Here is a 12442-nt window from a genome sequence, read left to right as displayed (position 1 = left end):
GCAACATTAGCACTCCTCCAATGAAAAAAATTACAGTACTGGAGTCTATTTTTGTTGCCTGGAAAAAGGACATCGAATAAGTAATTTGCTTTCCACAAAACAGACAATTCAACCTTAAGATTATTACCAATGGTAATGAACAAATTACAACTTTTTTTTTTTTTTTTGGAGACAGAGTCTTGCTCTGTTGCCCAGGCCGGAGTGCAGAGGCATAAGCGTGGCTCACTGTAGCCTTGACTCGGGCACAAGTGATCTTTTCACCCAGCCTCCTGACTAGCTGGGATTACAGGCCTGGCTAATTTTTGTATTTTTTGTAGATATGGGCTTTTGCCATGCTGCCCAGGCCGGTCTTTAACTCCTGGGCTCAAGCCATCTGCCCGCTTCAGTCTCCCAAAGTGTTGGAATTACAAGCGTGAGCCACCGTGCCCAGCCATTTTATTTTGTTTTTAAATCATGCCTTTAAAACCATATTGGCAGCCAGGTGCAGTGGTTCACACCTGAAATCCCAGCACTTTGGAAGGCTGAGGCAGGTGGATCACCTGAGGTCAGGAGTTCAAGACTAGCCTGACCAACAAGGTGAAACCCTGTCTCTACTAAAAATACAAAAATTAGCTGGGCATGGTGGCAGGAGCCTGTAGTTCCAGCTACTCAGGAGGCTGAGACTGGAGAACATCCTGAACCTGAGAGGTGGAGGTTGCAGTGAGCCGCAATCACGCCACTGCACTCCAGCCTGGGCAACGGAGCGAGACAAAATAAGTATCTTAGAGAGGATTAAGATGGGATACCATAAAGGGACAGTGAGGCAAGAGCCAACTCTATTGGCATGGGACATGAGAAGGTCTTCAGAAATTCAATGACCTAATACATCATATTTACCTGTGAGAATCGACTGGTCAACTCTTAGTGTGGTAGATTTGATGGAAGTTAACCTTATATCAGCAGGAACTTTGTCACCAACTAATCAGGAGAAAAAAAAAGGCAGCTGAAATGAGCAACTTTTACAACTATGTTATCTAAAGATGAATTTGTCTCCAAATCAATTTTTAAAGATAATAAATGATCTGCATATAATACAAATACATAAAATTCTGTTAAAGCAAGCAATGTGATCAACCTTTCTTGGGGTAATAAAAAGCTTTAGATGGATTCAAGATTTGAATTAGGAAGGAAGAGAATGAGGCTTAAGGAAACCTAACTACATACATTATTCTAACAAGTTTTGCTCTGTATCTTCAGAGAGGCCTTTAAGCTTTCACTTTAAAGAATACTTTCCTAGTTAGCAATAAGAAGTAACATATTTTCTTAGGTTTACTACATATATACAAGGCACAGCAAAGAGAATAAAGTTGTGTATGCCATGATTCATTCCATCAAAAAGGCTAAATTATTGCGAACAGGAAGCAAATGGCCCCCTTTAAAAAAGATACTCAACGAAACACATGGCAAATGCAAAATCAAACTATACACTAACACTTTTTTTTTTTTTTTTTTTTTTTTAAAAGACAGGGTCTTGCTCTGTCACCCAGGATGTAGAGATCAGTGGGGCAATCGCAGCTCACCGCACCCTTGACCTCCCACTTCAGCTTCCCAAGCAGAAGGACTACAGGTGCACATCGCCTGGGCAACAAAGCTACTCTCCATCTCAAAAAGCAATATAAAATAAGATGTTTATTTCCAAGTTGGTCTTAGCTCTTTCACTGTTTCAAACCCTTTGATATGCTCGTATAACACGTAATTAATCATACTAAAATGACAACTTCCAAAGGTATAAAGAAACACCTCTGGGAAGGTGTAGCAAACTAGTAACACTGGGCAGCTGGGGCATATATCCTTTGATACCTTTTGAAATATCAATTAATGGGAGGCTGAGGCAGGAGAATGGTGTGAACCCGGGAGGCAGAGCTTGCAGTGAGCTGAGATCGCGCCACTGCACTCCAGCCTGGGCAACAGAGCGAGACTCCCTCTCATTAAAAAAAAAAAGAAAAAAAAAGAAAAAGAAATATCAATTAAATGAATAATAAACCTCATGCATAACCTGAAGATCTTTAAGTCAACTGAGTCTTCTTTCCTAGGCCAACAAGTTCCTTTAATAGCTCTAAAAGGGCCCAAATCTCAGCCCCTTTCCTTGATGTGTATCAAGTGAAATGCCACAACATAGCCCAAGTAACAGATAAAGCCATGCACCTTGAGAATAGTGCCCAGCCCTCTGCTGGTATTCAAATATTGCTGAATGAGTGCACAATCACACGAAGCAGCTGGACATAAAACAGCTGTCCACTAATCCCAACACTTTGGGAGGCTGAGGCAGGAGGATCACTTGAGGCCAGGAGTTCGAGACCAGCCTGGCCAACATGGCAAGAACCCATCTCTACTAAAAATATAAAAAATTAGCCGGGAGGAGTGGTGGTGTGCCTGTAGTCTCAGCTACTCAGACGGTTGCAGTGAGCCGAGTTCACACCACTGCATTCTAGCTTTGGAGACAGAGCGAGACTATGTCTCAAAACAACAATAACAACAAAACAGCTGTCTGTGATTTTCTGAAAGATAATTAATGTGGTTTTCTAAGTCTTATGCAAGGGCAGCTACAAATTAGATAAGCAAATTCTCCCATACTTGCAGATGGCATTTTTAAGTCAAATCATTTTTCAGACTTACTCTCCATACTGAATTGCATGTTACCAGTCATATACAAAATGGCAAAATAACACTCCTGTCCAGGAAGTAAACACTGAACTTCTTATTCTTTATTTTCTTTTCAGAGACAGTCTTGCTCTGTCGCCCAGGCTGGAGTGCAGTGGCATGATCTCGGCTCACTGCAACCTCCACCTCCCGGGTTCAAGCAATTCCCTTGCCTCATCCTCCTGAGTAGCTGGGACTACAGGCGTGTGCCACCACACCTGGCCTAATTTTTGTATTTTCAGTAGAGACAGGGTTTTACTACGTTAGCCAGGCTGGTCTCAAACTCCTGACCTCAGGCAATCCACCTGCCTTGGCCCCTCAAAGTGCTGAGATTACAGGTGTGAGCCACCACACCCGGCCAACATTGAACTTCTTAAACCTTCAAATTAGTTCTGATTTTTCTCCACTTCAGAGCTTAAGTTCTGGGAGAATATGATTTATTTTTTAAATCTGAGTGCATAGAAACAACCCTATAGCCTAAGTAAGCAATGTGGTCACAAGGTGGCACAGAGTTTGTCAATATATAATCTCAAGAGGCAAAGATCACCCTTGCATTTGACTGCAGGGACACATAAGCTAAGGTGAAATTCCTGCTGGAAATGCTTATGCAATGAACAGCAATATTCAGACTGAATCAATGAGAACCTTTCATTTTAATATAATTCTGCTCTAACTACACTGAAGAGAGTACATCTAACAGATAATTTACGACGACAAAGTAACTATATTCTAAACTTTAGTGGTCTTTAACAGCTAACACGCCCTATACCGCACTATTTCTGCCCGTCGTGATTAACCTGATCTTACATGCCCTCAAACGTTTGAAAAAGAGGACAAGTGCAATGATGAATATTATGACCCTAAATGGAAAATTTATTTCCAAATGTTCATTTGGTGTCTGAGGATCTGATTTATGTCAATGTCATGATCCTATGGAGTAGTAGAAGACTTCTGTCCAATGTGAGATAGTGGTCGTCAATCTATAAACACTATTTTATTTCTGCACTGTAACTGATAAACACAGATTTAAACAATTCAATATATAAACCCTAGCTCATACTCTCATATACTTGACAAATTTTAAAAGACCAACAAATCTAATATTTAAATTGAGTACAACCTACAAGAGGATGCAAAAGCAATGTTTTGGCATGTATTTTGCTGTGTTTCAGCGGCAGCTCAGAGGATTTGAAATAAATAGAAAATGTATTTTTCAGGCAAGAAATACCAAGGTTAAATTTCCCGGATAACACTGCCAACATATTACAGGTTGAGTATCCCTTACCCAAAATGCTTGCAACCAGAATTTTAAAATTGAAATTTGGAGTGTTTGATTTATATTCTTACTATTGAACATCTCTAAACAAAAAGCCCAAAATCTGATATGCTCCAATAAGCATTTCCCTTGAGCATCATATGTTGGTGCTCAAAAAGTTTCTGATCTTTAAGCTTTTCAGATTAGGGATATCCAATCGTTATCTAACAATATAGTACATATATACTATTATATATATATTTAGTATTGGTCCTACCTAACACTAATAGTTACACCTACAGGACCAACAGGAAGTACAGGACTATAGGTCTTACCTATTGGTTGTATAGCATAAATATACAGTATGTGTAGTATATATTTATTATATACAGTAAGGCCTTACACGGTGGCTCAAGCCTGTAATCCCAGCACTTTGGGAGGCCGGGGCAGGTGGATCACGAAGTCAGGAGATCGAGACCATCCTGGCTAACAGTGTGAAACCACGTCTATACTAAAAATACAAAAAAATTAGCCGGGCGTGGTGGCGGGCACCTGTAGTCCCAGCTACTTGGGAGTCTGAGGCAGGAGAATGGTGTGAACCCGGGAGGCGGAGCTTACATTGAGCTGAGATCGCGCCACTGTACTCCAGCCTGGGCGACAGAGTGAGACTCCATCTCAAAATAAATAAATAAATTATATTCAGTATTAATATATACTATATATTATGTATATGAAAAATTACATTTATACTGGCATTATAAGGAAACCAACATGTACTCTTTCCCCAAGGGTCTACTAAAATATATGAAAGGTGTTTCTTTGCTGTGCAGAAATTGTACTGATACACATTTAACTGTTGGCCAAATACTGAGGAACATCTTAAATGCCAACGCTAGAGGAACAAATGCCAGAGGAACAACTGTCAAATGCCTGGGAAGCCCTTAAATACTGACCACAGCTGTTGTGAATGTTTCCATCTTACAACTTCCATTCTAATTAAGTGGCAATTAAATATTTAGAAACAACAAGAAGAGTTTTCTGGGGGTCTTTTACAGATTCTTTAAGAGTATGATTAAATGCATTTGGAGTGGGGTCTAGGAATCCACATTTTTTTTTCATTTTTTATTCTTACAGACAGGGTCTCACTCTGTCACCCAGGCTGGAGTGTACTGACGTGATCACGGTGAACTGCAGCCTTGAACTCCTGGGCTCAAGTGATCTTCCCACCTCAGCCTCCCAAGTAGCTAGGACTACTGGTATGTGCCACTGCACCAGGCTAATTTTAAAATTAAGAATCCATATTTTTTAAAAAATTCTACAAATATACTAGAAAAATTAATACAACAGAAAAATGCAGTAACTAGGGTCATGGATCCTATGAACCACTTTTCTGTTGTGCTGTTTCTCATCTACCAGGCACACCAACTCGAAGCTAAAAAGCTTCAAAGCCTCCCAACACTTGGGAAATGTGCTACCTTAGAGTTTCTATGTTTAATTGGCTTCTATTAGAAACTGATCTTTGTAGAAAGATACTGAAGAAACGTAATCCCAGCACTTTGGGAAGCTGAAACAGGCAGATCACCTGAGGTCAGGGGTTCGAGACCAGCTTGGCCAACATGGTGAAACCCTGTCTCTACTAAAAATGTAAAAATACAAAAATTAGCCAGGCGTGGTGGTGGGTGCCTGCAATCCCAGCTACGTGGGAGGCTGAAGCAGGAGAATCGCTTGAGCCCCGAGGCGAAAGTTGCAGTGAGCCGAAGTTGCGCCACTGTACTCCAGCCTGGGTGGAGGACTCCATCTCAAAAACAAACCAACCAACCTGCCATATTCTAGTATTTTCTTAGCTAGAAGGACCATCACATCATCTTGACCAATGAATGTCCTCTTCATTTTATGCACAGGAACTCAGGCTAGGAAGTAAAAGGAGCCTTCTCTAAGGAAGCTCAATTAATGAAAACCTTTGTTTAACTTGCTGTGTGACTGTTATATTCCTTTTGTTGATATTAGAGTCAATTTAGGGTTGACTCTATTAGGAAAACAGGTTCTCTTAGAGTTAAAAGATCCATGAAAGTAAAGGTCCACTGAATACTTTTAAAGTGAAGACACAACAATCTCCCTTTGTCTGGAGAGGCTTCTGTGAATTTCAGACAAAGGATTTTGTACATGAAGAGCAGGCAAGGCTGTTTCGATGATCACATCCTGTAACATTTCCCCAGTGAGGCATGTCAATGCCCTTAGGGCAAGTGGTAGTGGAAAATTCTCACTCTTGCCAAAGGGATGCTCCGCAATTTTTTCTTTCAAAAGTTTTTCTCTGACTCTTTGGATAGAGGCAGGTATAATAAAAGAATAAACTCTGAATTACCTTCCATTTAACACCTGACACCTTTCAAATTCAGCTCTTGAAAATCCACAGCTCTTTAATTTGCTATTACAATAAAGATTTCCAATCTGAACAAAATCCTCACAGTATACTTGAAGTTGGGGTACCAAGAGTGCAAGTAAGAGTTCATTAAATTATCAGTTTGCCACATTTTAGAACTCAATGCAAGCGTTCTTTTAACCTTACAAGAAGTGTTTATAAGCCATGATACTTAAACATTTTGTGTACCACTTATGTCAAATATAAATACTGATGGTTAAAACTCGCATTATTCAGGCCGGGCATGGTGGCTCATGCCTGTAATCCCAGTACTTTGGGAGGCCAAGGGGGACGAAGCACTTGAGGTCAGAAGTTTGAGACCAGCCTGGCCAACATGGTGAAACTCTGTCTCTACTAAAAATATAAAAATTAGCCTGGCATGGTGGCTGGCGCCTATAATCGTAGCTACTCGGGAGGCTGAGGTTGCAGTGAGCTGAGATTGCGCCACTGCACTCCAGCCTGGGTGACACTGTGAGACTCCATCTCAAAAAAACACAAACAAACCAAAAACCAGCATTATTTTTTTAAAAAATTCTTTTTACTAATCAATTGTATTATGCATTTAAAAAAACCTAATTTAGTGTGGCAAATACCAGAGTTATTAAAATCTTTTATAAGAAAAACACTATGTAAGACCAGAAATTACCTTCTAAATACCACTATTGTTTTTGAATCTAAATGGCTTCTAGGAAAAGCAAGCCATAACAGAATTATCCTAAACTACTTTAACATTTGTGACTCAAACATTTTCACTGTGTTTCCAATTTGAGTCATAAATTTTGTAGTTTAGCAGAATGAATGAAATTCTTCATTTGAGAAGCTCTACTTGACTACTTTAAACTACTTTCAGGTCTCACGGTGAACAGGGAAGGAACATTACACAATACCATAGTATACTACTATGGTTTGCTTCCAATCTGTTTCTTAGACAGTACTGTCTTTAAAATGGCAAATGTGATCTCCTCCTGTTCTAAAATCTTTCAACAGCTTCTTTGGCATCCCAACCCGGGCTTATAACAGCCTCCACGACCCAAGTGCTGTTTGCCTCTCACCCTCTCACCTCCCTCTGAGCATCACACACTATGCTCTTCAGTTCCTCTAACTTGTTTCTGGGCCTTCACATACCCTTACTTCTCCCATAAATAGTAAGGCTTTCCTCTAACTCCCAGATTAGGCTGGCATCCCTCACTGTGTGCCCACAGAGCATCCTGTCCTTTCCTTACACTCACATGGTTTTCATGAATCTTCCCCACTAAAACCAAAAGCTCCATAAAGGCAGAGTCACTCAGACACCACTGATTTCCTAGCCCTACCACTATACCTGGCACACAGTGGGTGTCGAATAAAATATCTGTCAGTGAATAAAGTACTTGGTACACATATTTCCTTTAGTATACATGTATCAAAAGACTTCTAATTACCAAGCTGAAGAACATCACAAAGCTAGAAACAATAAAAAATTAGGGTCCAAAGAGATAACAGCTTTGGTTAAGCTAAATGAGGTTCAATAATGGTAGTTGTTTAAATTCTACAGTTAGACTAAAACCAAAATAATCCATGCCAGGAAAAGTCTAGAAATTTAGGAATGGGGGGATGGGAAGAATACTCGAGAAAGACTGTGATTTTAGCTGGTAGAGTAATTAAGGCTGCCAAAGAAGTTTCCATAGACTGTCAGAAGACAAAAAATGTCTAGAATGACAACCAGACTCCATTTACATAACTGCATTCAATCTGGGTACCAAAGAGAACTACCAAGATGATAAAAGGTTTGAAACAAACGCTAAGACTAACTTGGAAATAAACATTTTATTTTATTTTACTTTTTGAGATGGAGACTAGCTTTGCTGCCTAGGCTGAAGTGCAGTGGCATGGTCTTGGCTGGCTGTAACCTCCACCTCCCAGGTTCAAGTGATTTTCCTGCCTCAGCCTAGCGAGTAGCTGGGATTACAGATGCTCACCCCCCCACACCCAGCTAATTTTGTTTGTTTGAGATGAAGTCTCACTCTGTTGCCCAGGCTGGAATGCAGTGGCAAGATCTCGGCTCACTGCAACCCCTGCCTCCCGGGTTCAAGGAATTCTCCTGCCTCCCTCCCAAGTACCTGGGACTACAGGCATGCGCCAATGTGGCCGGCTAATTTTTGTATTTTTAGTAGAGATGGGGTCTCACCACGTTGGCCAGGCTGGTCTCAAACTCCCAACCTCAAGTGATCTGCCTGCCTCGGCCTCCCAAGGTGCTGGGATTACAGGCGTGAGCCACTGCACCCGGCCAAAAATAAAAATTTTAGGACACAACATACTGCTAACATTTGACAGTCCTAGGACTGCCACAAACTGCCACATGCTCCTGGATAAGTTACAAACTCTGAGTTTTAGTCTTCTCATCCCCTAAAATAAGGTTTCATAAGCTCCCCTCCAGATCTAAACTGGTAATAAATAAGATTTCTATGTGGTCCCAAATTAAAAAGCTAACATATAAAACAGACAAAATATACTTTAGCTCATAAGGAGTACTTTATAATGAACTGACTAAAAAAATGACATTGGTCATTAAGCAGCAAGTTTCCAGTTACTAGAGTTATAAGGGGTAGAAAGGTAACCAATTCATTAGATGTTGCAGAGGCAACCATGCACTAAGCAATGTTAGAGTACCCCCGCCTACCTACCAACCAACAGAGATTTTTATCACGAAAGAAAAATGTGCACTTAAAAGGTCAAACACCATTCCTCCTCCCTTCTTTCAACAAATATATATATAGTTAACAGTATATCTTCTGAACATCTCTTTATGTGTAACATTTACTAAAACGTCTTTAAAACAATATCAGACCCTTTATATTTATACACACCTGTCTCATTTTAAAAAGTGGCTGTATAGTAACAATAAGCAGTGAAATTTTGAGACTATTTCTAGACCAGGTACTGCTGGAAGAGCTTCATAGGTTACTAATTCAATCTTCACAACTCTAAGGAAGGCTCTATTATCTTTACTCCCTCCCTGTTTATAGATGAGGAAAATGAGGCACTAAAAGGTACCTGTTCAAGGTCACAGTATTTCACACCCATACCATGAACTAAATGAATCACCCTCCATTTTTATGGCTATCTAGTTATTTCTAACATTTCCTTTTACAGTGTTACAGGATTAACATCTTTGCCCGTATCTTTTACTTTTGCATACAAATACATACTCCCACCAAGTTTATGTCTCTCCTATTTCCCCATTCTCTCAATCTTGTATTTTTCTGGCACTGGTAATGCCAAGCCCTTTGTTTTATCTTTTTTTTTTTTGAGACAGAGTTTCATTCTTGCTGCCCAGACTGGAGTGCAATGGCACGATAGCGGCTCACCGCAACCTCTGCCTCCTATTCTCTCAATCTTGTATTTTTCTGGCACTGGTAATGCCAAGCCCTTTGTTTTACCTTTTTTTTTTTTGAGACAGAGTTTCACTCTTGCTGCCCAGGCTGGAGTGCAATGGCACGATAGCGGCTCACCACAACCTCTGCCTCCTGGGTTCAAGCGAATTCTCCTGCCTCAGCCTCCCGAGTAGTTGGGATTACAGGCATGCACCACCACGCCCAGTTAATTTTGTATTTTTAGTAGAGACAGGGTTTCTCCATGTTGGCCAGGCCAGTCTCCAACTCCCGACCTCAGGTGATCTGCCCGCCTCGGCCTCCCAAAGTGCTGGGGTTACAAGGTGTAAGCCACTGCACCTGGCCACAAAGCCCTTTGTTTTTCATGCCTGTAACCCCAATACTTTGGGAGGCTGAGGGTGGGTGGATCACTTGAGGTCAGGAGTTTGAGACCAGCCTGGCCAACATGGTGAACCCCCATCTCTATTTTAAAAAATACAAAATAGCCAGGTGGGGTGGTGCACACCTATAATCCCAGCTAATGAGAAAGCTGAGGCAGGAGAATCACTTGAACCCAGGAGGTGGAGGTTCCAGTGGTCTGAGATTGTGCCACTGCACTCCAGCCTGGGTGACAAGAGTCTCTATCTCAAAAAAAAAAAAAAAGTTCCATTATCTTTTAATATAAAAGTTGGTCATAGTTAAATCTGGCCATCTAGTGTTAATGCTCAGGAAAGGTGGTTCCCATGGCCGGCCACGGTGGCTCACTCCTGTAATCTCACCACTCTGGGAGGCGGAGGCAGGTGGATCATGAGGTCAGGAGATCGAGACCATCCTGGCTAACATGGTGAAACTCCGTCTCTACTAAAACATACAAAAAATTAGCTGGGCATTGTGGCGGGCACCTGTAGTCCCAGCTACTCGGGAGACTGAGGCAGGAGAATGGCGTGAACCCAGGAGGCGGAACTTGCAGTGAGCCGAGATCACGCCACTGCACTCCAGCCTGGGTAACAAAGCGATTCCGTCTCAAAAAAAAAAAAAAAAAAAAAAAAAGGAAAGGTGGTTCCCAAACCACATGGTTTCTTCTCCTTTGTCCAAAATCTTCATCTCAGTAGCAAGAATGAAAAGGTTGGCACTTCCTGGTACTGTGACTACCACTGAATCATGGGGAGTGGAGAGTAGGTGATTACAGGAAATCAGGAAGGAAATGCCAGCCCCATGAAAACCAGGTCAGGCTTCAAGATCAACTGGCCTATCATGGTCTGATGGTTGAGGAGATCTCTCATTTCTCACAGTTCTTAATGTCTTAGCTATTCTGACAGTGCTCAGGAGCTCTCAAACTCAAAAACTCTCTGCTTCTAATTCATCTATGCTGATTTTTGTTTTAGACCATTTTGCTCTTCTGCTTATCCATTTTCTAGACTAGTAAGTTACACTTTGGCTTTGGAAACAGGTATGGCTTCCAGGATCTACAGAACAACTGAAACAATTTCTCTCCTTTTTTTTTCTTTTGAAACAGAGTCTCGCTCTGTCCTGGAATGCAGTCGTGCAATCCTGGCTCACTGCAGCTTCCATCTCCTGGGTTCAAGCGATTCTCGTGCCTCAGCCACCCAAGTAGCTGGGATTACAGGCACCCACCACCACACCTGGGTAATTTTTGTATTTTTAGTGAAGACGGGATTTCACCATGTTGGCTGGGCTGGTCTCGAACTCCTGGGCTCAAGTGATCTGCCCGCCTTGGCCTCCTAAAGTGCTGGGATTACAGGCATGAGCGACCACGCCCGGCCTGTACTTCAGTTTTTAAAACCAAATAGCTAGAATCCTGAGGTGGACTTTCTAAGCAGGAGGACAAATGAACCTCCTGAAGTTGCACATAAGATTTTCAATATATGTTTTTGGGGAAGAAAGTCCATAAATTTCATTAATTCTCAAAGGGACTGTGATTTAGAAATGATTAAGATCTGCTCTAGAGCTTTGCTACTCTAATTATTGACCTGGGAGCGTGTTAGAAATGCAGAATAATCAGGTCGCATTTCAGATTGAACCAATCAAAACATACATTTTAACAAAATCCCCAGGTAATTCCTACACACATGAAGTTAGAGAAACACTGATCTAAGCAGTGTGTGAAATCTTAAGGCTCCCCACCCCCCACCCTTTTTTTGGGGGACAGGGTTTTACTCTGTCACCCAGGCTGGAGAGCAGTGGGATGATCACGGCTCACTGCAGCCTCCTGGAGTCAAGCCATCTTCCTCTACCTCAGCCTCCTGAGTAGCTAGACTACAGGTACACACCACCACATCTTGCTAATTTTTTTTTTTGAGACAGGGTCTCATTCTGTTACCCAGGCTGGAGTGTACTGGCACAATCTTAGCTCACTGCAGCCTTGACCTCCCAGGCTCAAGTGATCCTCTCACCTCAGCCTTCCGAGAAGAGAGGACTACAGGAATGCGCCACCATGCCCAGCAAATTTTCATTTTTTTCCATGTTGCCCAAGCTGGTCTCAAACTCCTGAGCTCAAGTGAACCTCCTGCCTCAGCCTCCCAAAGTGCTGGCGCGAGCCATGGCGCCCAGCCTCACTATGCAGGTTTTTAAAACTTTTTTGTAGAGACAAGGTCTCAGTATGTTGCCCAGGCTGGTCTCAAACTCCTGGGCTCAAGTGATCCTCCTGCCACGGCCTCCCAAAATGCTAGGATTGCAGGGATAAGCCACTGCACCCGGCCAACACCCCCTTAAAAAAAA

At 41.9% G+C, this 12442-nt stretch overlaps 1 protein-coding gene across 2 annotated transcripts in view; it reads right to left on the bottom strand.

The window, feature by feature from the left end:
- Positions 1 to 12442, bottom strand: part of ATP2A2 (ATPase, Ca++ transporting, cardiac muscle, slow twitch 2) — an 81654-nt gene that overhangs the window by 27528 nt on the left and 41684 nt on the right. For both annotated transcript variants that reach the window (XM_011997857.1, XM_011997858.1), the window contains exon 5: positions 877 to 957. In XM_011997857.1, the coding sequence (XP_011853247.1) occupies positions 877 to 957 (81 nt within the window). The remainder of the gene's footprint in view (positions 1 to 876; positions 958 to 12442) is intronic.

The sequence above is a fragment of the Mandrillus leucophaeus genome, unplaced genomic scaffold (genome assembly GCF_000951045.1).
Source record: "Mandrillus leucophaeus isolate KB7577 unplaced genomic scaffold, Mleu.le_1.0 Scaffold55, whole genome shotgun sequence".
Lineage (NCBI taxonomy): Eukaryota > Metazoa > Chordata > Mammalia > Primates > Cercopithecidae > Mandrillus > Mandrillus leucophaeus.
This window is presented reverse-complemented; position numbering and strand designations above follow the sequence as displayed.